The sequence below is a fragment of the Dasypus novemcinctus genome, chromosome 9, assembly GCF_030445035.2.
Source record: "Dasypus novemcinctus isolate mDasNov1 chromosome 9, mDasNov1.1.hap2, whole genome shotgun sequence".
NCBI lineage: Eukaryota > Metazoa > Chordata > Mammalia > Cingulata > Dasypodidae > Dasypus > Dasypus novemcinctus.
The window spans coordinates 38,203,725-38,230,629 of record NC_080681.1 but is presented as its reverse complement, the minus strand read 5'-3'; the positions used below and the strand labels follow the sequence as shown (position 1 = coordinate 38,230,629).

At 35.4% G+C, this 26,905-nt stretch overlaps 1 protein-coding gene across 3 annotated transcripts in view; it reads left to right on the top strand.

The window, feature by feature from the left end:
* The window catches only part of PKN2 (protein kinase N2), a 193,418-nt gene that overhangs the window by 156,229 nt on the left and 10,284 nt on the right, over positions 1-26,905 (top strand). For 2 of the 3 annotated variants that reach the window (XM_004483583.4, XM_058303215.2), the window contains exons 9-17: positions 12,697-12,840; positions 13,159-13,234; positions 13,728-13,902; positions 14,123-14,249; positions 14,796-14,926; positions 15,012-15,087; positions 15,165-15,256; positions 20,668-20,844; positions 25,869-25,931. In XM_004483583.4, coding sequence (XP_004483640.1) covers positions 12,697-12,840; positions 13,159-13,234; positions 13,728-13,902; positions 14,123-14,249; positions 14,796-14,926; positions 15,012-15,087; positions 15,165-15,256; positions 20,668-20,844; positions 25,869-25,931 — 1,061 coding nt within the window. The remainder of the gene's footprint in view (positions 1-12,696; positions 12,841-13,158; positions 13,235-13,727; positions 13,903-14,122; positions 14,250-14,795; positions 14,927-15,011; positions 15,088-15,164; positions 15,257-20,667; positions 20,845-25,868; positions 25,932-26,905) is intronic. The other variant, XM_058303216.1, reaches the window with a different exon arrangement.

Genomic DNA, 26,905 nt, shown 5'->3' with positions numbered 1-26,905 from the left:
TTTTTTATTTACTTCTCTCCCCTTTCCCTCCAGTTGTCTGCTCTCTGTGTCCATTCACTGTGTGTTCTTCTGTGACCGCTTCTATCCTTATCAGCCGCACCAGGAATCTGTGTTTGTTTTTGTTGCGTCATCTTGTTGTGTCAACCCTCTGTGTGTGCAGCGCCATTCCTTGGCAGGCTGCACTTTTCTTTTGCACTGGGTGGCTCTCCTTACGGGGCGCACTCCTTGTGCGTGGGGCTCCCCTACACGGGGGACACCCCTGTGTGGCATGGCACTCCTTGTATGCATCAGCACTGTGCACAGGCCAGCTCCACACGGGTCAAGGAGGCCGGGGGTTTGAACCACGGACCTCCTATGTGGTAGGCGGACACCGTATCCATTGGGCCAAATCCACTTCCCTCTGCTCCAATTTAAATGGTTGACACAGTTTTCATCATGGGACTCCACCATCATCCTGAGAATCCCATTTTTGTGGGTTAGATCACTTGAACCTTAGATCACTCCTTCATCTTTCTTGCTTTACTTCCTCATTTTGTTAGGATCATATCCTCCATTTACATGCTGAAGAAAGGGTGAGAGTGAACGTTTTCTAAGTCTTTAATGTCAGAAAATATCTTAATTCTACATTTGCACTTGGCATATAGAATTCTAGGTTGGAAATCGTGTTCCTTAAGAATTTTGAAGAATTGTGAATTGTTATCTATCTGCAGGGTTATGGTGACAATTCTTTGTCTCCAATTTCTAATCTTTTTTTGTGATCTTTTTTTTCCTAAAATATTTTAAGATTTTCTCTCTCCAGGGTCTTGAAATTTCACTGTGGGTACATTTAGTGTGGCTGGTTTTTTTATTTGTAGTGGGTTTTATTGACACCTTAAGTTTGAAAACTTGGGTGCTTCAGACCTGGGAAATTTTCTTATTTATTTGGTAATTTCCTCCCCTCCATTTCTGGTGTTCTTCTCTCTTACTAGTTGAAGTTCTTGGATTGATCCTCTGGTTTTCTTATCTTTTGTCTGTTGTTTTCTGTCAGTTTTCCTTTTCCTTCTTTCTGGGAGATATTGACTCCTTTAACAATTTATATCTGATTTCATATTTTTAATTTCAAAAAGTTCATTCTTGTTCTTTCTCCCCCTCTTTTCTTTTTTTTTTTTTTTTCCTCCAATAGTTTACCTGTTTTTCTCTCAAGGACAAAGTATCATTTCTTACATTGTTAAGGATACCATTTTAAATTTTCTTCTCCATGAATTGTCTCTGTTTTTTCTGAGATCCCTGTTATAGTCTCTGTATGCCATACTACAAACTGAGTCAAATATCTGGCCATCCTTGGCAGTCTTAAGAATGGAGCATTAGAAAATTGCCTCATGTGCTGCTTTTCCCTCAGCACATCCTGAGTTAGTTGAGAAAGTCAAAGACATAGCTAATAGAAAATAAGATATCGTCTACATTACTGAAAAATAAGCTGATATTTGGGAGTGTAACTAGGTTTGCAGCAACAGTAGGGTTATGCCCAGTTACTCGGATAACTATTGGCTCCATCCCATGTAAAACTTAAGACATGGAGTTGAAGAGCAGCCGTATGTTTCCATTCAACAGACTGGCTATCAAGAAGAAAAGGGAAGAGGTAGTTAGGTTATTCACATCCAGTTTCTCCCCCAAACTCTTCTATCAGGTAACTCACTCTGAAGGGTGAATAAAAGCGTCGAGATAATAGACCTAAATGTTTAGGAAAAATGGGAATATTATTACTCATAGAAACCTTGGGTATGAGAAAGATGCTTTCCCTGCTCTGAAAGGATAGAAATGTATGCAACGTATTTTTAATTGTGATTAAGGCATCGTAATATAGTAGAACAAACTGTAAAATAAGAATGTAAAGGTATCATTTAATTTATTTCTTCCATGTACGAGCTGTCTGTCATCAGGCATATTGGTGCTTTTTCTTTTTAACTTGTAAGGCAGATAATAATAATACTCTTTTTTTAACATTACTTTGCTGCTTCCAAGTTCTACTAGTGTCAAATGACAATTAGTATCCTCTGAGGTTATATAACTCCTCTGAGACTGTGTGAGCTCTAAGTTACTGTCTACCATTCTTTTCATCTCTATCATCTTTTGACCAGCAGCTATTTTATGATACTCATTAAGGACTTCGGTTCATCTTCACTCCAAAATAGCTGGCATTGTGGGAGATTAAAAGAAATTGTTTGTGTGTGTATGTATGTATGTAAGTAACTAACCCATTACATACCATAATTTCAAACTTCTTCAGCCCTAGTGTACTTTCATTCCTGTGCCATTTAAGCAATAGATTTTGCTGCACCTCTGAAAATCTTAAATTCAATACTATATACCAAACTTTCCCTGATCTCTTATTCCCTAAATGAGATAACTACATAAAACACCTAGAGTAATACCTTACACGTATTGGTTATGTAGGAGGTGATAGCTCTTGCTATTATTGTTACACCTAGTTTTACTTCATTATTGCCACAAAGCTAGGTGTTTAATCAAATATTCCCATTCCCTTGATTCTTCTCATTTCTTTCATGCTATCAGCCCATTCCAGATTTCATTTCTTTCTCTGTTTTCCTTAAGACCAGTGTTACCCTGAGCCATTTCCTTATTGATACCGCCAAAGCATTCCTCCTCATCCTTATGTCACACCTATTGTAGAAATGCCCAAAGCAAATTAGTTCTACCATCTATATTGTGATCTTCTAAATGCTGCTGAAATTAAGTATACCTATTGCTATGACTGCTTTAGGGATGGCATAAGGAAACTAACATTCCAAGAGTTTTAAAAAGTAACTTATCTCAGGCCATACAGCTAGAATGTGATAGGGCCTGTAATCTACACATGGGTCTGGCACCAAAGCCAAATCTATCTGAAGCCATAGCTTATGTTCTTCATTCTAGTTGGATACTGTATTAGTCAAGGTTCTCTAGGGAAACAGAACCGACAGGAAATACCTGTAAATAGTATGAGATTTTATAAAATTGTCTCACGCCACCTTGGGGATGCACAAGTCCCAAATTCTGTAGGGCACACTGGAAGCCAGGGACTCAGATGAAGTTCCTTGTTGAATTTCCCAGGAGATGCTAGCTATCTGAATTAGAGATGGGAATTCTCTTTCTGAATGCTGAAATCACTTCATCTTTTAAGGCTTTCCACTGACTAGATGATATATCACTCGTTGATGGCAATCTCCTCAGTTGATTGTAGTAATAGATGTAGTCAGCCTTCTATGCAGTCAACTCATTGATGATTAAAGTCCATGAAGTGCCATTGTATTACAGTTAACCAGTGTTTGCTTGACCAAACAATTGGGCACCATTACCTGGCCAAGTTGACACATTAGCCTAACCATAACAGCTCCCTTTTCTCTATTTCCAGTCCAGCTTTTTGCCAGTGTGGATTTTCTTAATTATATATCACAATACTAATAATAATAACCAATATTTATTAAGCAGTCACTGTGTATTGGCTTGTATTAACTTAATTCTCCAACAAACAGTAGAAGGTGGATACCCTTATTCATATCTTACAGATGAGCAAACCAAGATATAGAAAGGTTAACTAACTTGCCCTAGGTCACAGAACTAGTAAATGGTGAAGATAGGATTTGATCTCATTTGTTGTACAGAAATTTTATTGTGTGTCCAGGTGTCAGGCCTGATTCTAGATTCTAGAGTCCTTGTTTATAACTACTATATTGCCTGATATGACCTGACCTATGTCCCTCATTTTAAACTCTTTAGTGCTAGTCTATTACTTGTAAGTTAAAGATAAATTCCTTTGCAAAGCCTTCATGACCTGTCTTCAGCCTTATTTCCCAAAGTTTCCTCCTTATATTCTAGGCTTTAACCATATTGAATTATACCCCATTCTTAGAATATGCTGTATACTTCTTTGGCATTTCCTCCTTTAATCTTGCGACTCATCTTTCAAAATGCAATTTAAACAGTTCTGATCTTTTCTGATCATCTCCCTTAGAAAAAAATTGATCAGCTCCCCCTTTTGTGTAATTGCATATTGTATTATTAATAATTATTACTCTGTCATACACTACTAATACCATTCAATTGGCAGTATTTATGTACATTTCTGTCTCCCCAGCATAACTGTTACCTACTTAAGTTGCTTATCTTTGTATCTCTATCACAGTAGATACTTAGTAACTATTCATTACGTATAATTTGAATAAAAGCAAAGAAATGATGCAAAAACAACTTAAAAACTAAAATGCAGGGTTCTCAACCTCTTTTTTCCCTTTGTGTGTGTATATGTGTGCACACACTGGATCCAGATCAGGCCTCCTCGTAGAGAGTTCTAGAGCATCATGGTTTTCTTCTTGGCAGCCCTTGATGCAAGCCATGAGGCCTGTCATTTTACACACGCCCCAGACAGAGGCCTGGTTTCATGAGCACAGTGTAAGTCACACAGTAGATGCTCAGAACATGCAAGTCAATGCCAGATACCTGGAAAGTGGAAGCTAGTGGTAGCCAGATCCCCAGGTCCAATGCCTTTGGTGTCCCAGAGTGCCCTCTGCCAGTTGTTTCTTCTTAAGCATGTACACTACTCAACTTCTTTTTTTGTTTTGTTTCGTTTTTTCAATTGCCTTAATACACCTGATGGACTTGACACACTCTGATGAATACAGAGATTCCCAAATAATGATGAGATACACATCACAATCTTAGGAGAAAGAAGCATAAATATTTTTTACTTTTTAGCACCTCTCACACAACTGAAACAGATGTCATTTTCCATGCTTCCCTCATATTAAAATTCACTGCTCTTTTTAAAGTACAGTATAGGCATTTTAGCTTTTTTCTACCACTATTAATTATTAATGTTCAAAGCCTATATTTAGAACTGTGAGAAATACAAAAGAGCTAGAAGTGTTCCTTTCATAAAGGATACTATGGTCTGATAGGCTAAAAAAAAGGTTTGGAGCAAACTAAACTGTTAAATTGTTTTTCAGAAGCTTAGGGAATATTTAGATAATATTTAGATAATATATTACAATGTTCAAAGTAAATGGTGAAAATAAATAAGAATTTGAAAACATGAGCATAGAATGAATGCTAAGCAAAAAACTGTAGGCAAAGTTGAAAAGAACCAAATAAAATGAAATTATATGATATCAGGGTTTTGCTTCAAAATATGGGATTGGGGGGGAGGTAGATTGTTGAAACCAGGTGGGAAGGAAAACCAAATAGCACTTTAAAAAATAGTAAATATAGCACATAAAATTGAAAGCTAGGGAAGCAGATATTACTCAAGCAGCTAGTCTCCCACCTACCACATGGGAGGTCCCGGGTTCAGTTCCCAGTGCCTCCTAAAGAAGATAAGCAAACTGTGAGCTGATGCAACAGGCTGGCACGGTGAGCTGACACAAGTTGATGAAGTGAGATGATGCAACCAAGAGACACAGTGAGGAAACAGGATGAGAGACATAAGTAGCAGGGAACAGAGTTGGCTCAAGCAATTAGGTGCCTCCTGTCCGCATGGGAGGCTCTAGGTTTGTTTCTCAGTACCTTCTAAAAAGAAGATGAGCAGACAGTGATCACAAACAATGGAGAGGTGGGGTGGGGAAATAAAATAAATCTTTAATAAAAGAAAATTGAAAACTACATGAATGGGTTAAAAATTAGAAGAGAGAGTTTGTGACTGGAAATGAAGAAGTTGCCCGGACTGTAGCACAAATAGATAAAAAATATGAAAAGCTAAGAGAAATGTGAACCACTGTGTGGAGTTCCAGAAGGAGGAGATAGAAGGAATGGAGCAGAGGTAATGTCTAAAACAGTAATAGCTGAGAATTTTCTAGAATTGATGACAAACATGAATCCTTAGATATGAGAACACAAATCCCTAGAAGAACAAATTTAAAAAAATATATCCATATGTAACACTCAAAGAAAGAATTGTGTGCTGGATTTATTTAAGAAAGACTTTGTAAAGGACATGGATGTTTAATTTGGCCTTGATGAAAAGAGAATGTGTGTATTGGTGTGAGGGAAAGAATAGTAGGAAATCTTATATAACAGTACAGGTTTTGGTAGGGGAATCAGATGTAAGATTAGAAATAGGAGCTATACCTAATATATATGTAAAGGCACAGAAGCAGAAAAGTGTATATAATAAGTTTGGACTAATAGGAAGACTGGAATTTTCTATGGGATATGAATTGACATGGGAAGCACTTGAAATTATCTATTATAGCATAACTATTATTGCACTTCATAGTTTCTATCATGATTGTTTACTTGTCTCTTTCCCTATAAAGAGAGCAGAGTTACCCACATTTATAGCAGGCAGACTCTTTAAGCAAAGGTCATGGTTTTATATTCTTCATCGTCTTGGTCTCCTCTGTGTCTCTGTTTCTCAAGCTCTGCAAAGATCCCAAAGTTCCCCTCTTTATCTCATTTGTTCCAACAAGAGAATCACCCTCATTGGACTACTAAATGAAAGCATTTATTACTATTTCTTGAGGTTGTTGTTTTCTGTTTGCCCCCAGTAGATTCTATTATCCTGCTTTCCATGTCCTACTCTGCCCAGGTAGCTGTGGCCCAGTAATTTGTTGTGCTCTGGCTTCCAATGGAAGGCATTATCAGGAGATCAGAGGGCCTTGTCTTGGTTTTCACGGTGGTACTTTGGCATGGTCAGCTCCTGTTGGGAAGTCCCATGAGTTTACTCATCTTATTTAGTTCACGTTAGTGAGAACATACAATATTTCTCCTTTTGTGTCTGGCTTATATCACTAAACATAATGTCCTCAAGGTTAATCCATGTTATCATATGAGTCCCAATTTCATTTTTTCGTATAGTTCATTATTCATTCAGTTGAATAGTGCTCCATCATAGTATATACCACATTTAGTTTATCCATTCATCAGTTGATGGACCCTTGGTTATTTCCATCTTTTAGGAATTGTGAACAATGTTGCTGTGAACATCCGTGTACAAATGTCTGTTTGCATCCTTGCTCTCAGTTCTTCAGAATGTATTTTTAGTAGTGGAAGTGTGGTGTTGTAAAGCAACAGTTCTGTGTTTAGCTTCCTGAGGAACTGCTAAAATGTGTTATACAGAGGCTATACCATTTTACATTCCCACCAGCACTAAAGGAGTGTTCCTATTTTTTCCACATCCTCTCCAGCACTTGTAGTTTTCTGGGGGAGGGAGACAGGTGTTTGTTTTTTGTTTTTTAAATAAAGCCATTCTATAAGGTATGAAATACCTCATTGTAGTTTTGATCTGCCTTTCCCTAATAGTTAATGATGTTGAGTATTTTTTCATGTGCTTTTTGGCCATTTGTATTTCTTCTTTGGAAAAATTTCTGTTCAAATCATTTGCCCATTTTTTAATTGGGTTGCTGGTCTTTGTATCATTGAGCTGTAATGACCACTTTATATAACACGGAGATGAGACCTATGTCGGATATGTGGTTTTCAAAATTTTTTCCCCAATGAGTAGGATGCCTTTGCACCTTCTTAACGAAGTCAATTGTTTAATTTTGAGGAGGTCCCATTTATCTTTTTTTCTTTCATTGCTCACATTTTGGGTGTAAGACTTAAGAAATCACAACCTACCACAAGGTCTTGAAGATGTTTCCCTACATTTTCTTCTAGGAGTTTTATAGTTGTCACTCTTACATTTAGGTCTTTTTTTTTTTTTAAGATTTTTTTTTTCTCTCCCCTTACATCACCCCCCACCCCCCCAATTGTCTGCTCTCTGTGTCCATTCGCTGCATGTTTTTCTGGGACCACTTCTGTCCTTATCAGTGGCACTGGGAATCTGTGTTTCTTTTGTTGTGTTATCTTGTTGTGTCAGCTCTCCATGTGTGCGGCGCCATTCTTGGGCAGGCTGCACTTTCTTCCCACTGGGCGGCTCTCCTTATGGGGCGCACTCCTTGTGGGTGGAGCACCCCTGCGTGGCACAGCACTCCTTGCATGCATCAGCACTGCGCATGGGCCAGCTCTACACAGGTTAAGTGGGCCAGGGGTTTGAACCACGGACCTCCCATGTGGTAGGCGGATGCCCTATCCATTGGGCCAAGTCCGCTTCCCACATTTAGGTCTTTGATCTGTTTCGAGTTAATGTTTATGTTAGGTGTGAGGTAAGGGTTCTCTTTCTTTCTTTTAGCTGTGGATATCCAGTTCTTCTAGCATACTTTATTGAATAGACTGTTCTGACCCAGCTGCATAGGTTTTGATAGCCTTTTCAAAAATCACTGACTGTGTATGTGAGGGTCTATAAAGTCAGGAAGTGAGTAAAGAAGTTTGTTCTTTTTAAAGACAGTTTTGGCTATTTGAGACCCCTTACCCCTTCCAAATAAATTTGATAATTGGCTTTTCCATTTCTGGGGGGAAAAAAAAGGCTGTTGGAATTTGGGGGGATTGCATTAAATTCACAAATCAGTTTAGATAGAATTGACATCTTAATGCTATTTTCTTCCATTTCATGAACACAGAATACTCTTCTATTTATTTAGGTTTTATTTGTTTCTTTTAGTAATGTTTTGTAGTTTTCTAAATATAGATCCTATATGTTCTTGGTTAAGTTTATTCCAAGATATTTGATTCTTTTAGTTGCTATTATAAATGGAAATTTTTCATCTGACTTCCTCTTCAGGTTGCTCATTAGTAGTGTATAGAAATGCTACCAATTTTGTATATTAATCTTGTATCCTGCCACTTTGCTGAACTCGTCTATTAGTTCTAGTAGCTTTGTGTGAATTTTCCAGGATTTTCTAAGTATAGGATTATATCATCTGTGAATAGCAAAAGTTTTACTTTTTCCTTTCCTATTTCTGTTTCTTGCTGAATTGTTTAAGCTAGAATTTCTAGCACAGTGTTTACTAAAACAGTGGTGACAATGGGCATTCTTGTCTTGTTCCCTGTCTCAGCAGGAAAGCTTTCAGTCTTTCACCATTGTGTACAATGTTAGCTGTGGTTTTTCATATATGTAGTTAAACATTTCGAGGCAGTTTCCTTCTATTCCTATATTTCAGAGTGTTTTTATCAAGAGAGGATGCTATATTTTATCAAATGCCTTTTCTGCATCAATCAAGATGATTGTGTGATTTTTCTACTTCAATTTATTAATGTGGTATATTACACTAAATGATTTTCTTGTGTGGAACATCCTTGCATACCTGTGATAAAACCCACTTGATCATGGTATATAATTCTTTAATGTGCTTTTAGATTTGGTTAGCAAATATTTTGTTGTTCATTTTTGCATCTATATTCATTAGAGAAATTGGTCTGTAATTTTCTTTGTGTGTGTGTGTGTGTGTGTGGAATCTTTGGTTTTGGTATTTAGGGTGCTGTTGGCACCATAGAATGAGTTCAGTAGTGTTTTTTCCTGTTCAGTTTTTAGAAAGAGTTAGAGCAAGACTGGTATTAGCTCTTCCTTGAATGCTAGGTAAAATTCACCTGTGAAGCCATCTGGTCCCAGGCTTATCATTTTGGGGAGGTTTTTGATGACTGTTTCAATCTCATTACTTGTGATTGGTTTGTTGATGTCTTCTATTTCTTCTAGGGTCAGTAAGAAAGGGTTGGTAAGTTTTAGGTTATTATTCCCTCAGGTATTTTTTTCTGCCCCTTTTCTGTTCTCTTCTCCTTCTGGGACACCTATAACATGTATGTTTATGCTTTTTATGTTATCATTCAATTCCCTGAGACCCTGTTCCATTTTTTCTACTTTTTTCTCTTTCTGTTCTCCTGTCTTTTCAAGTTCACACACTCTGTCTTCCATCTCTCTTATTCTATTCTTAGCCAATTCAAATCTGCTATTATATGCCTTTAATGTATTTTTAATCTCATCCATTGTCTTTCATTTCTATAAGCTCTGTTACTTTTCTTTGCAGACTTTCAAATTGTTCTTTATACTCATGCGGTATCTTCTTAATATCCTTTATCTCTTTTAGGAAATTTATGTGAACATCATTGATTTGTTGCCTTAAATCCTGTTTCTTGTCAGGATTTTTTATTTGATCCTTTGGCTGGACTGTATATTCCTGTTTCTTATATGGTTTGTAATTATTTGCTGATGTCTAGCATCTGTTTATATTGGTGAATTTACTCTGATGGTCAAATTCTCCCTCTTGCCTGGTGGTTTTGTTTCATGTCTCTTATTTGATTTTTGGTTCAACTTATTTTAAATCTTTAAGATTGTCCCACTTAAGTTATCAAAACAGGGCCAGGGGGGCACAGATTAGATCAACAGAGCCTGGGACATGAGAGACTCCAAAACGTATTTTTACTTCTCACAGTTTTCTCAAGTAGCACTCTTTGGCGAACCTTTCCTTGGATGTATGTCTTTCAACCTCTACTCGCTGGTTCTGGTCTGGCCAGAGCTGAGATTCAAGCTCACCAAAGAGAAACCACTTTATACCCTCCCCCACAGTCTTCCTTTTCCCAGGGAAGGAATTTTCCCTCTTAGTTGGCTGCAGTAAGCCATGAGTCTTACCTAGACTTTTCACCTTGAAGGTGGGAGTTAGGTGCTGTTTCCTGCCACAGGGTCTAGTAACTCATGGTTTTCACTTCAGCCTTTTTGTATCTCTGTCCCTCTCCTTCTTGGATAGTGTACAAAACTCTCTTGGTCTTCAGACTCCCAAGGCAGCTCCCTTGAACAGCTTTTTGCCCTCCCTCTGTTTTTCTTGTCAGAGACTTGAGCCCTGTCACCCTACTTCAATGCCATCTTCCCAGAAGTCTCTGTTGTTGCTTTTAAAATTTATTTATTCTTAATTGTGATAAAATATACATAAAATAAAAATTATTTTAACAATTTTAAGTTGGCAATTCTTTGAAATTAACTACATTGTCACTACTGTGTAACTTTCACCACTGTTTCCACCCTATTTTCATCATTTTAACCAAAACTCATATCATTGAGCAATACAACCCATTCCCCTTCCCACTACCCTTGGTAACCGCTATTCTGCTTTCTACATAAGTATTTCACATAAGAGAGACCATACAATATTTTCCTTTTGTGTCTGGCTTATTTTACTCAGCATGCCTTCAGTGTTCATCTACATTGCAGTATATACCAGTGCTTCGTTTTTTTGTGGCTGAATAATATTCCATTGTATGGATATAACACATTTTGATTATGCAGTCGTCTGACGGATACTTGGGTTCCACCTTTTGGCTATTGTGACTAATGCTACAGTGAACAGTGATATACAAATGTCTCCCTGCTTTCAATTCTTTTGGGTATATACCTAAGAGTAGCTGTATTAGTCAGCCAAAGGGATGTACCCTTTGGCTAAGTACCAGAAATCTGTTGACTTTTATAAAGGGTATTTATTTGGGGTAAAAGCTTACAGTTACAAGGTCCTAAAGAGTCCTTACCAAACTCTGTTGCTACGTGTTGAAGCAAGATGGTGGGCAATATCTGCTAGGGTTCAGCCTTCCTTTTCCCTCTTAAGCCTTTGTGGTCCCAGCTCCTTCCAATCTCAGCTATAGGCTGGAGGGCTTGTTTCTCTTCCTGGGGCTCAGCTGCTCTGTTCTTTTCACAAGATCACCTGTGACCTATCAGGTGAATGGCTCACCTCTCTTACCTGGGCTACAGGATCTTCTTCCATGTCTATGGAGCTCCCATCATCTTTTTTCACGTGTCTGCTTCTATGTTTCTTCTTGAATGAGTGTCTTTTTATATAGCCCACAAAGGTGGCAGGGACTCAAACTGAGCTGCCCTAAATACATGGTCAAATCAAAGCCCTAATCTTAACATAATTTAATCAAAGACTTCTCCACTGAATCTAATACAATTAAGGGGGTCTCATACCCAGATGAACATACTACTTTACAAACATAATCTATATCTCCTTTTAGAATTCATAAATAATATAAAACTACCACAGTGGAATTGCTGGATCATATGGTACTTCTATGTTTAATTTTCTGATGAACTGCCAAACTGTCTTTCCACAGAGGCTGCACCATTTTATATTTCCTACCAACAATGTATGAGGGTTCCTGTTTCTCTCTATCCTCACTAGCATTTGTTCTTTTCCATTTTTTTTTAAACACTACTCAACCTAGTGGGTGAGAATTAGTATCTCATAATAGTTTTAATTTGCATGGTTAATGATGTTGGGCATCTTTTCATATGCTTACTGACTATTTGAATATCATCTTTGGAGAAATTTCTATTCAAATCTTGGTCCATTTTTTAATTTGGTTGTTTGTCATTTTTTGTTGAATTGTTGGAGTTCTCTATATTCTGGATATTAAGCCTTTATCTAATAAGTGGTTTTCATAGATTTTCTCCAATTCTGTAGGTTGTCTTTTCAATTTGAGGCAAGCATCAGGGGTTTTTTTAGCAGTAGCACAGTTAAGTGATGCCACATGGATGAGGGTAATCCAAATGATTGAATTTATGAAAGGGAAAGTTTCTGTGGTCCATCATCTGAATACATAACTAAGAACGGTTTTCAATTGTGTTTTCTTTATATAAAAATAATACCTTAGCTGGGGACTGTCTGAATATAAACGTTTTCCGTTGAGTTGAAATGTATAGGTTTGTTAAAATGACATACAATTTGGAAACATTACAAAATGCTTTTTAAAGTAGTGTAACCTTTGTATGTTATATTTGTTTGCTGTATTTGTACTTTGTTTTTCATGATGTTTTATTCAAGTGTGTGTCCAGTGATGTCTTTACTGTTTTCTTTATTATCTTAGTCACGTGAACTGGAAATTTCAGTTTATTGGCGTGATTGGCGGTCTCTGTGTGCTGTAAAATTTCTGAGGTTAGAAGATTTTTTAGACAACCAGCGCCATGGCATGTGTCTCTATTTGGAACCACAGGGTACTTTATTTGCAGAGGTAATAAATATGTTTATTAAATATGCATAACTACAATTGAAATTATGTAATAGTATGCTATAGCAGTGGAAAGAGTATTAGGCTGAGAGACAAATGACTTGAATTCTTGGCTTGACTCTGCCACTGACGAGGTATATGAGCTTGAGACAAACCATTTATTTATCCTCTCTAGGTCTGTTTTCTCATCTGAAAAATGAGGGGGTTGGACTAAATTATATTTAAGATTGCTTTAAACTTTGAAATCCTCTGAGTTTAGTGAATTTTATGAACTGTGAGCTAATGCTATTTTCATGTCAACTTGGATTTTCTTTACCACAGGTTACTTTTTTTAATCCAGTTATTGAAAGAAGACCAAAACTGCAAAGGCAAAAGAAAATTTTTTCAAAACAACAAGGTAATTATTAAGAAAGTTTCATTAAGAAACTTTTCAAGCATATACTAAGTAGAGAGAATAGTAGAATATACCATCATCCAGCTTCAACAACAGTCAGCTCATGGCCACTTTTGCTTCATCCATATCTCCATCCATCACTACTGCCTTCTCTTACTTGAATGTCTATCCAGGCATCATATTGATTCATCCAAAAATATTACAGTTTTTATCCTTAAAAGATAAGGATTCTTCTTTAAACATTAATCACATATCTTTTCTAGACTTACAGATAAAAAACTAACAATTCCTTACCTATTTATTTTTAAAACTATTTATGCTATTATTCAATAACCTTTAAGAACTAGCTAAGAACTAGGTTGTTTTTGGGTTTTTTTAGTGACAAATTTTGTTAGTTCTTCATAAATTATGAACTTATGTATATATTAAAATCATGGCTTTTGGTAATACATAAAGAAATTACTTATTCTATTTTCTTTATTCACTATATCCACAGGCAAAACATTTCTCAGAGCTCCTCAAATGAATATTAATATTGCCACTTGGGGGAGGCTTGTGAGAAGAGCTATTCCTACAGTAAATCATTCTGGCACCTTCAGCCCTCAAACTCCCGTGCCTGCTACAGTGCCAGTGGCTGATGTACGCATCCCTGAACTAGCATCTCCAGCTAGGTATATGTCTTAAGATTTTTAAGTATCACTTACAGAAAACGTTTATTGTAGCATTCTTACATCTTGGTTACTATCAGTGTATTAAAGTTTTTTCCCCCCAAGTATTTTGAAATTAGTGCTCTGCTTACTTAAAAATGTTCAGTTGTTTGCTTTTCTAAAGCTATTTAGAATATGTACTTTTGTTTACCACTTTTGGTGAAATACTTCTATCTTCTACAAGTGATTCTACAGTAACCAAATTGGACTTTGATCTTGAACCTGAACCTCCTCCGGCCCTACCACGTGCTTCTTCCCTTGGAGAAATAGATGAACCTCCTGAATTAAGAGGGCTGGATACACCAGGACAGGCAAGACATTTAAAACATTGTATAATTCCTTTTCACTAAATGAATCATCAGTAAAAGCACCATAGTGCATAAAGTAGTATACAGTTCAATTAATTAAAAATTGCCCTGCAAATGGTGTATTTATGTTTCTTATGAGTGGACTTTTCTCAGCTAAATTGACCAAATTGTCAAGAGAATTTTGGCATACAATTTTCATTAGCCTCTTGATGCTCCTCAGCCAGTAGAGGTGGAATAAGGCACTTAAGCTAAGGAAGTATAGGAGCATGTTTGACATTGGACAGCCTGGTGCCTGAAACATTATTTATCTTCACCCACAATATCATTTTGTTATTTGAATGTATTCACTGGGCAGCCAGATAATCTATTTCCTAAGTTTAAAAAATGATTGTACTTTGTTAACATTATTTCTCAGGATTCATTGAAAAATATGTGTACGTTTTCCAAATTTTACTCCTTACTAATATTTATTTTGACATTTAAACATTTAGTACATAAGTTGTTTTCTGAATGTTTGTAATGATTTAATGAGTATTCAATATTTTGCAGGATTCAGAAACTGCTTTTGATATTGAGAATGACAGAAATAGTATAATTCCAACATCCCAATCTGATTATGAGCCTGATAGTCCTCATTCAGGCCTAGAATATAGTAGTATTCGAGAACTTGAGGATAGAAGGTAAAGAATATATATAGTGTTTTGCTACCATCTATTTGGTCCTGATCTTTGTTTCCTTATTTTTAATTGAAATTACTATTTTCAGATCTCAGCAAAGGTTTCAGTTTAATCTACAAGACTTCAGATGTTGTGCTGTCTTAGGTAGAGGGCATTTTGGAAAGGTAATCTTTTGAAATTTTAAGAATACCTTAAAAATTAATAACTCGACTGGGAAATAATGATTTTAATTTCATTTCAGGTACTTTTGGCTGAATATAGATACACAAATGAGATGTTTGCTATAAAAGCCTTGAAGAAAGGAGACATTGTAGCTCGAGATGAGGTAGACAGGTCAGTTTTTTAAAAATGAAGGCATTCATTTTTCTGAAATTGTAAGTTAATGTCTTGGGAATTGATTGATATATTGCAGCAGCAAAACTTTCTTATTTCTTACTAACGAATTTGTCTATACTTGACATGAAGTAGGTATTTCGTGTTCATTTTGGTTTCTTTCTAGCTTCCACCCCTCTCCCACTTCTTCTGACAGTTAACTGGTTAGTGGATACCAGAAAAGCATGGTGAAATGTATAGTCTTATCTTATAAAGTTTTATATATTTTGAGATAAAGTATTTATGTGGAATAGGAAACATTACTCTTCTGTTGTCATATTGAGGCTATATCCTGTTTCATCTTAAGGAAGTGATAAAATGTGATTTACAGATAATTTGCAGTTAGTCAAATGGTGAACTTAAAGTAACTCTTGAATCAGCGATGTGACAGAAGAAAAAAAGTGTGTGTGTGAATGTGCATACATGCATGTGTATTTTTTGTTGTTGTTGAAGTGTACCTATATTTATTTTTTCTCTCTCTCTTCTTGAAATCATATATATTTTTTACAGTAGCATTCTTAGTCTTCTGGTTTAATAAATGCAAATTGATTGAATAGCATTTTTATATATAATTTTTTTTTAAGGAGGTACTGGCAATTGAACCCAGTATCTTGTACGAGGGAAGTAAGTGCTCAACCACTGAGCTGCTACATCTGCACCCCAGTAAGAGTTGGTTTTTTGGTTCATTTGTTTGTTAGTTTTTAGGAGGTACCGGGGAATGAATCTGGGACCTCATACATGGAAAGCATGTGCTCAACCACTTGAACTACATCCACTCCCCTATATAATTCTTAAAATTCAAGGGCTTTGGGGATAAAGCTTGTAATTAAGTTAGAAAATATGCTTTTTTAAAACATGGAATTATATAACATGACATCACATTAGACTTTCATTTGATATTTGGAAGAAGTATCTTTCTTACACCATGTTTCAGTTTCCTACACTGCTCAAAGCAAATACCATGAAATGGGTTGGGTTAAAATATGGGAAATTACTCACTCATGGTTTTGAGACCAGGAAAATTTCCAAGTCAAAGCATCATCCAGGCAATGCTTTCTTCCTGATAATTGATGCTTTCTTCCCAGTGACCAGATGGCGGCTATCCTTGGCTCCTCTGTCACATGGCAAAGCACATGGCAACAACTGCTGGTCTTTCCCTTCTCTTCTAGATTTCATTAATTTCAGCTCCTTTCTTCCATGGCTTTTTTTCTCTGTCTGAATTTCATTCTCTTATAAAGGACTCCAGTAAGACCCATCCTGATTGACATGGGTCACACCTTAACTGGGGTAGACTAAACAAAAACATATAGTTGTTCACACCCACAAAAGTAGATTAACTTTAAGAACCTGTTTTTCTGGGGTACGTGTCATTCCATGCCATCACACACCACTAGGGACACCTATTGATATTTAATGGAAGCCAGTTCTATATAAAGAAGAGCCCTGGACTGTGAGTGAGAAGACTGACTTCTCGTCCTGATTATTACTTCTTATCGATTTGACACCAGAACATTTCACTAAACCTATCTGAACCCATTAATCTACATGTTGTTGTTTTTTTTCAAATCTTTTTTGGTAATACTTGCCTTACTGGGTTATATTAAGTATTAAGTATTTAGTGCTGTGTGTGTGTGTGTATGCTAAATTGCTCCTATTAGAGTATTTGACATCAATATTAATGGAAAATATTTAGATTAAGACAGATCTTAAGATTGAGATTTTTTCCTTTATGTAAAAATCTTTTTTTTTTTTTTTCAGATTTGCCTATGTATTCTTTACCTCTTTTTCTTTTTTACTGTTTCTCACACACTTTGAGTACATCAAAGTAAACTCTTTCTTGATACCTAAAACTACTCAGGATTTTGTAGGATATTTATAAAATATTGTGAATACAGTATTACATGTTTGGAGTTATGTTTTTATTTTACATAAGCAGATGTTCAAAGCAGATCTTTAACTCTACCTTCAGTCTATTTATAATTGCAGTAATTGAAGGGTCAAGTGTGTTTCTTTCATTCCCAGTCCTCAAGTGGTAAAATAATGGTAAACTGATTATTACCTCTATTAATCCTGGTGCTTTATATGATACATTGTTACTGTTTGAGCCAAGTCTTTGTGGGAAAACACTCTTGAAATAAATCTAAACAGAATATGTAATATTAATATCATATTAAAAAAGAATAGCCAAATGAGAGGATGAAGTTTTGCCAAAACCTAAGCCATTACCCCTGCCATAAATGAATCCAGCCTTGGAGGAAAGTTGGTTAGTGATCCTTATATAATTTAGTTTTAAATCCCTATACTTTTTAAATTCCAGTACTTTTAAGTAATAGGGAACTGGTAAGTAACAGAACTGGTAAGAAAATAGGAAAACAAAAAATTGGGAGTGAGAAATGAAACTCATTCTTTAGAGAAATTTGAGGGAAGCAGGAAGAGTACAAATTTAATAATAAAAACAGCAGCATATTTTATAAATAATATATACTTATTACTTGCACATCTAAATAGTAAATAATTCAAACTAAGGTATAACTAAGCAGAATCCTTTATATTCAGTACCTGTTTCATCATTTTAATTCAATGTTATTGCATATTAGTGGTTTATTTTTCTAAAAAGATGTCTCTAAAATACTTGATGGTTCTTTTCTATAGTCTAAATTTTCTGTCTATAATCTACATCAGGGGTTTTTAACAAGGGGGCTGTGAGCTTGAAGTGAAATTCAAAAAAGCTTTATTCTTAAAAAAAAAAAAAGCTTTATTCTTATGGCTACACGTTGGTTGCAGGTGTGATATATTTATTAAATAACACAGTATAGTGTGAACTTAGTAAGAGGTCTGTGGTTTTCACCAGACTACCAAAAGGGTCCATGGAACAAAAAAGTTTAAGAACTCCTGAAGATTATATTTTTTTATTTAGAAAATTGTCTTCTTTATAAATCGTAGAAAATTTCAAATCAACCTCTTTTTAAATGAACTCAAATTATGGATTAATTCTGAAGTAAAGCCTTGTTGAAGCAAGATGGCGGCCAATCTTGTGAGCATTCAGCCTCCCTTTCTCTCTTAAGGTTCTGTGAGCCCAGCTTCTTCTGATCTCATCTGTAGGCTGGAGGGCTTATTTCTTTCCAGGCCTCCTTAGCTGCTCAGGCCTCTGGTCTCTTCAGCTGCAAACTATCAGACGAATGGCTCCTCTCTCTCCAGGGCCCCAGGATCAAATTCTCTCCTCTGCCATGTCTGTGGAGCTCTCTCTAATTCCCTGTATCTTCTCCTGTGTATCTACTTCTGTCTCCTTGATTGAGTGTCCTTTTATATAGCCCACCAATGGGGTAGGGACTCAACCCTGCATGCCCTAATGGTGTGGTCAAATCAAAGCCCTAATCTTGATTTAATCAAGTAAACATAAAGTCTTTGAATTAAGTCAGTCAAAGGTATCATGCCCAGAGGAACAGACCAGTTTAAAAACATAATCTATATCTCTTTTTGGAATCCATAAATAATATCAAACTGCCGCATACACCATTTACTCGTTCAACACAGGTCTAAACTAACACCTCTCATTTGATGTAATGTTTCTCAGTGACCAGCCTATCCAGTTGAGAATTCGTGATTCACCCATACATGTAAACCATAGACAAGAGACTGTCATCTACTTGAGGCCAAAACAGCTTACGAGTTTTGTCTAATTTTTTCTGAATGTTTTATCTACATTACCCGAACTTTAGTTTGACTTTATAAACCAGATGTTTGTATCCATCTTGCAGATATTGCCTAAAGCAATTTTTAGAATATTATTTTCTTATAAAATTTAAATAGTAATAAAAATCAAAACTATTATTTTTTCTTTAATCTTCTGAGTTTATTTTTAATAATGTCTTAATTCATAGTAACATTTAGAAATTTCCAATTAAAAAAAACAAAAATTAGACGTAGATGTAATCCAAAGCTTTAAAATCAATTACACCTTTCTGTTTCTGAGTTCGTATAAAATTAAAAACAGATTGTGAGAAATCAGGGAGTAGGAGTTCATCTAGACTGACAATATTAAGGGAAGTTGAAACACCCCAGTATATCATAATAGCTGCATTTACTCTCAGTATTTAAAACTGAACAGGTTTTATTATGTTACTTTTTAATATATTATTATATTAATATAGTATTTAAAAATTCCATGCTGTATCTACATAATAGGTAGACAACCAAAATGTTTTCAAATTTATGTTTAATGTTTCAGAGTCATAAACAAAGTAATCTGGGTACCCAAATAAGTATTTTTTAAATTAACTCTTTTTAAAATGACCCTAAAGGAAGGAGAATGACTGTTTCCCTCAAACATCAGGGTTTGAGTTTGACATTTTGGAATAAACAAAAAACCAAACCCTAAGCAAGTATTATGTTTGCCCTTGACCTGTAAGTTTGAAATTGTTTCAAAATAAAAAGTTTACAAAAAAAGTAAGCAAACTTTTCTTTTTAAACAAATAATGTCAAAAGTATGTCTATTAGTGTCTTTAATCAAGTACTTAAAAACAAAACAAGTTTTATCTGAATACTTTTAACCTAATGTTCTTTTACTTTAAGTTTTAAGTCAAGTTTATTTACTATGTATTTTCAGGGGAAGGAGAGTTGAGCAAAATTAATTTTCTAGAGTCATTAAGTTAGACTGCTATTCTTTGTAGCCCCCAGTTGTAGTTCTTAGAGGCAAAATCTGTAATTGCTATAGATTTTTCTATACTATTATAGGAAAATATCATTCTCAAGGAGGTTCCTTGAAATATTGCTGTAGAATTTTCTATGTATCCTCTTTATTTAGTCAGCTTTCTAAGTTAAAATTTTATGCAGCATGAAACCAGTTATATCTTGACCTCTCAATTGTATTTTATATGATTTTAAAAATTGAATAGTGTACCTTAAGAATTATAAATACTATCCTTGAAATTACCTTGGCCACAAACTTTAAATTTTTTAAATTATGCTTCAGGTTGCTAAGTTCTCTGACCAATTCCTGGTAACTTTTCATAATTTACCCCTAATTAAACTCTTTCTATTAACTATAACCACTAGCCGAATGCATTCTCATCTCATACTATCAATGTAAACTCCATAATCTTTATGGCATACTAATCATATTTTAGTTTTCATCAAACTATTTCACTTAAAATATTTTTTTGTCTTTATTTTTTTAATACTAAAAATTATTTATATCAAGTAGCCCAAAGTTTTCATGGCATAAAAACCAAAACTAACATACATTTTTAGGTTTAAAGTTAATAATGGCTAAAAATTTTGCTTATTTTAGGATTTAGCTATTTTTAAAGAATGTGTTGTTTTCAACTAGAGCTTTTGTAAAAGCATTGAATTTCAAATGTTTTCTTTTACAGCCTAATGTGTGAAAAAAGAATTTTTGAAACTGTGAATAGTGTAAGGCATCCTTTTTTGGTGAACCTTTTTGCGTGTTTCCAAACCAAAGAGCATGTTTGCTTTGTAATGGAATATGCTGCCGGGGGGGACCTAATGATGCACATTCATACTGATGTCTTTTCTGAACCAAGAGCTGTGTGAGTATCCTTTAGACATTTTTCTGAGTTTTTCCATGTTGTAGTTTGCTGAAGGCTGCCAATGCAATATACTGGAAATGGGTTGGCTTTTATAATGGGAATTTATTATGTTAAAAACTTACAGTTCTGAGGCTGTGAGAGTGTCCAAATCAAGGCATCATCAAGAGATGCTGTCTCACCAAGTTGCAGCCTCTCAGGGTTTCCCTATCTCTTGAGCATTTTTCTGTGTGTGAGGCTTTTCTTCCTCCATTTATGAAGGACTCCAGTGAAAGGATTGAGACCCACACTGCGTCCTGCCCTACTGAACTGATCTAATCAAAAGTTCCCATCTGCAGTAGGTTTACATGCATAGAAACGGATTAAGTCTAAGGATATGATCTTTTGGGTCCACCCAGCTTCAAACTGCCACATTCTCTGACTGATTTCTCTCTGGAAAGGAAAAGTGCTCTCTGTGAATTACAGATTTTTTTTTTCCTATGGAAATTAGACCTTTGCAAGGAGGATTGGAACTCCTTACATGCCTTTTTGCTGTATATAAGTGTATTTATTCCATTGTTGATTTTAAATGTTTTATGGATTACCCTAAATCACACTTGATAATTTATACAATCTGGGTTCATTTAATAAAATTTCTTTTTTGTTTCCTATTAGGTTTTTTTTGTACCTTAGGAATGCCATCCAGGCTCATTGGCTTTTAAATACAAACTATCTTCTAACATCATTAAGTAAAAATAGAAAGTGCAGAAGAGTCTGTATCATGTATTTGTTTAAAATTTTTGTATTTGCATTTTTAAAAGAATATACATTGTTATTGTTTGCATGTTATTTTGAAAGAATGCAAAAGAAACTTAAGTATTTATTGCCTCTAAGAAAAGCATAAGTTTTCACTAGAAAACCTTTGTAGTTTTTGAAATCAGTATCATATGAAGATTTTACACATTCGAATAAAGTAAATACTGACAAATACCTAAAATATATATATTTCCCCTATTATTATCCCAGTTTTACAACTCTTAAATTGTGGAGCTAGGATTTGAACCTAGGACAATGCTCCCAAAAGCTGCACCTATATGCAGGTGTTTCCAAATTTATTTCTCAAGTTCTGACCACTTCCCTAAACTTCCAGCCAGCTCTAATAATATTCAGCAACCAACTTCATTTTTCCATTTGTATAGTTTACTAAGTTTCTCTCATTTAACATCTCAAATTGAATTCCTGATTTTTCCCATTAACTCTCCAATCTGTCCCACCACTCCCCAGGCCCACTACTCTTCTTGTCTTCAGTACTATCTTCTGATGTGGCAGTACCATCTACAAGTTGTTCAAGCCAGAACACAGTCGTTCTTGATCTCTTTTTCTCTCACATGCAATATCCAAGCCATTAGCAAGTCCAGTCAACTCCACCTCTAAAACATATCCCAAATCTTCAAAGCAGTATTAAACTTTTTGTTGGATTTACTCTTGAATTTTCATTCCTTGTTTATATTCTGCTGAAATTGCAGCTGACGTTTATTTAGCTCTTTTACTTTCACATCTTTATCTGATTCTCATCATAACTATTAGAGGGATATAGAGCAGACAGTAGTCATACTGATTAAACTTTCAAGTTTCAGGTTAGGAAATAAGGGCAAAAAAGAGGCAAAATATGAAAGTAGTAGAGGGCTACTAGTAATTCATTCCCTGAATAGTTAGAAATTAAAACAGGGCATCTAGACTATGCCTAGTCCTGTGTTAACACCAAGGGAATTTGTTTGCATTTGTTTTGATTTTTATTGGGATGTAAAATGCAGTTCTACCTTAAGGAACTTTTATTTTTGTTGAGAATACAAATGATACACAAATGAAACAGTTAAGCCCAGTGAAATGCAAGCATAAAATGCTACGTTGCAATACTCAAAAGCTGAAGTACTTCCCTGTCATTGTTCAAGCTCATCTGACTGAACGTCATTTTTTTAGATCCCTTCATGAGCACTCTTATCTAAAATGCCTTCATACTACTGGCCTTCAAATCAGGTCATTCTTTTCTATTTCCTATTTTATTTTCTTTTTTAAAGATTTATTTATTTATTTACTCCCCCTAACCCTACCCCCGTTCCTTTTGCACTTGCTGTCTGCTTTCTGTGTTCATTCGCTGTGTGCTTATATGTCTGCTTGTCTTCTCTTTTAGGCAGCACCACGAACCTATCCTGGGACCTTCCAGGGTGGGAGAGTCTCTTGTGCCACCTCAGCAACCTGGTCTGCTTATCTTTTATCATCTCTGCTCTGTTTCTCTTTTTGTTGCATCATCTTGCTGCATCTGCTCTCCATGTGGGCCAGGTCTCCTCAGGCCAGCTTGCCTTTACCAGGAAACCCTGGGAATCGAACCCTGGACTTCCTATATGGTAGATGGGAGCCCCATTGCTTGAGCCACATTTACTTCCCTCCTGTTTTATTTTCTTCATTGTACTTTATTTCAACCTGGAATCGTCTTAGTTATTTTTTACAGTTTTATTGTCTGTCTCCACTCACTAAACAGAGGTCCAAGGATCATGTCTATCTTGTTTACCAGTGAAGCACGTAGAAGAGTGCCTAGCACATAATACACAATCAGTGGATTTTTATTGCCTGAGAGTATAAAATCAAAATTAGTTTGATTCCTAACTTTGCTGTTTTCTAGCTATGTGACTTCAGACAAATTAGTGAGATTCATTTTCTGCCTCTGTAAAATGTTTATCTTAAAGGCTTAATTTGAAGATGAAATAAGCTAATTAATGAAACTATTTTAACACAGTACCTGACACATATTAAGCACTTAGTAAAATATATCTTTTAAATAATACACCCAAATTATTTGTGAAGTTAAGTATAATCAGGGTAGTCTGTTTACAAAGAAAGAAATAAGAAATCAAGGTATTCTTATACTATTTGGAATATTGTTTTGCTATCAAAATTAATCTGCTAAAAACTTGTTTATAAAATTAATTGCCTTAAGCAGTTTTAGAATAACATTTGTTTTGATAGTCTTGAGCTAACTCCTTTAAAACTTTGCTAAGTATTTATGTAAAATCTAATGTATAATCAAATATTTTTTAAATAAATCCAAAACACAGCTATATTATCAACTTGTATATATAAATGCATTCTGAAAATTCAGAAAAACGTTCATAAAACAGGTAAGAGCAGTTATCTCTATGGAGAATAGTGGGTTTGGGGAGAGATGGATAGATGGGTGAATGAAATAGTGAACTTTAAAGGGAGTGTTATTGTGTATATTTGTAGAGAGAACATTCATTACTTGTATGATTAAGAACTAATTTTCCTAACTCCTTCCATGCTAAAAGTAGTTCTGTATTTTTTTTATTCATTCATTTTTTATTCCCTCCTTATTCAGTAAATCTACCATATATCTGGTATTATGCTAGGCATTTAGACTATAATACTGAAAAAGAAAAACATGACCTAGTCCTAATATTCTAGCTGGACCCAAGTTTTCCTGGGATTCAAACATATATCCAACTACTAGATCTCTCTGTCTGCCTCACGGGCAATTCAGAGTCAACATATCAATAGCCACTCATTTTCTGTTAAAAAAAAAAAAAAAAAAAAAACTTTACTACTTCTATTTTCTTTACCTATTCCTTCCACTAAGAAGGAAGCCTTGAAAATCATCCTCATTTCCCTCTCCCTCATCCTCTACAGTTAATGAGCCACCAAGTCCTATAATAATTTTTTTTTTAACTAGGAATGTTTTTGTTTTTATTCATTTTTTTGAAAAATATTGCATTCTAAAAATATGAGGTCCCATTCAACCCAACCGCCCCCACCCCCCACTCCCCCCACAGCAACACTCTCTCCCATCATCATGACACATCCATTGCGCCTGGTAAGTACATCTCTGGGCATCACTGCACCCCATAGTCAATGGTCCACATCATAGCCCACACTCTCCCACATTCCATCCAGTGGGCCCTGGGGGGATCTACAGTGTCCCGTAGTTGTCCGTGAAGCACCACCCAGAACAACTCCACGTCCCGAAAACACCTCCCCATCTCATCTCTTCCTCCCTTTCCCCGCACCCAGCAGCCACCATGGCCACCCTTCCCACACCAATGCCACATTTTCTCTGTGGACATTGGATTGGTTGTGTCTATTGCACATCTGTGTCAAGTGGGGGCTTAGATTCCACATGGATACTGGATGCAATCCTCCTGCTTTCAGTTGTAGGCACTCTAGGCTCCATGGTGTGGTGGTTGACATTCTTCAACTCCATGTTAGCTGAGTGGGGTATAATAATTTTTAAGTTTCTCTTTAATCCAACTCTCTACATTGGAAGTTCTTATGATCTTTGATCTAGATTATCATAATACCTTATCTGTTCTTTTCCCCATTGCCGTTCTTTATCTACTTATATATACGTCAACTTCACTCTACTACTACTAGAAAAAAATCCTCTCTGAAACATAAATCTAATCATTACCACCTGATTAAAATGATTTTATTCTGTATCACTACGAAAAGAAATTTCAGTAATTATAATACATTTCAAGGTCCTTCACAACCTGACCCCAGCCTGTTTTTATAGCCTCATCTCCCACTACTTTTTCCCCACATATACATATTCTTTACTTCAGCCACACCAAACTTGTTATTGCTAGTCAAATATGTAATGCCTTTTATACTTGTATTCCTTTTTATATTTTTATCTTTGTTTGAGAAACGCCGTGTATTTCTCCCAGAATACTTCTACTCTATCCTTCTACCCTAATGGCACATTGTAATTCTTCATACAGAACCAGAACAGATCTCCCCTATGAGGTTTCAGTGACTCCATAAGACAAAAGTTAATAGCTTCCAATGTAGAGACTGTATTTTTCTCACTTTAATTTCACCCCAATATCTAGTACAATGCCTGACATATAGTAAGGACTAAATAAATATTTGTGAGATTAATTATCCAGAGACCTACTTTGAAGCATAAAGATATAAACTGGGATTCAAAAGCAGTGAAAGTTATTAAATGTCTTTCAATTTAATTCTTCAAACAGATTTTATGCTGCATGTGTAGTTCTTGGGTTGCAGTTTTTACATGAACACAAAATTGTTTATAGGTAAGTAAATTTTTTAAACTACTTCATTCCTGATCCTCTGCACATTCCCTAATTAAAATACCTAAATTAGGAGCTGGCCTTTGACAACTTAATTCATCAACAATATTTATCCTAGTGAACATTTATCATTCAACTGATCCACTTCAGAAAACCTCTCTAGACCAGTACTACTTCAGAATGTGTGTCCATGATAAAATAAATAGCTTGTGCCTAAATGTAAAACAGCGCATTATTTCCTTCATTAAGAAAGTCTCTCTGAGAAGTAAACTAAGCAGTGTATTTAATTACATAGCTGATTTATGTACTGGCAACAAGCTTATTAACAAATTGTAGGCCAGTTAAAAATAGTTTGTGGCGGAGCAGCCAATCTATGGGCCACACTTTGAATAGTATTGCTCTGGACCAGACAAAGTATTGGATTGAGTAACACTACTCAAGACCAAACAAATTATGGGAAGACCAATAAGAATCAGGAGACTACAAATTGGATTTTTTCAAATTTCTAACAGTATTTCCAAGGTTGGTATATTTTACTCAAAGGATAAAATGTTTTTCAATTAGTTTAGTTTGCAGTCAGTTAATATGGATGGATAGTTTTTTATTTTGAATTAACCTTCTAAAGGTTAAATCTGCCCCATGACACTTTATTTACTATTAACTTGACAATTCTTTTTTGTGAATACTATATAGATAAACTTCAAACTTAGTTCACACTGAATTATCACAAATTATAAATTTATAAAACCTAAGTTAAAAGTACTTAAACTCTTTCTATGCTAGATAGGTAGATGATCAGATGAACAGAGGGAGGGATGATGGATGTTCATTCCTTTTTGTAATACATTTGTGTTTTCTCTATAATGGGGGAAATTATTCAGAAACTCTATTATGCTGAGCTATAAACTTGCCAAAAGGAGAAAAACTAATGTTTGTAATTCAGTATTTAAGTCTCAAACCATAATCTGTAAAACCAG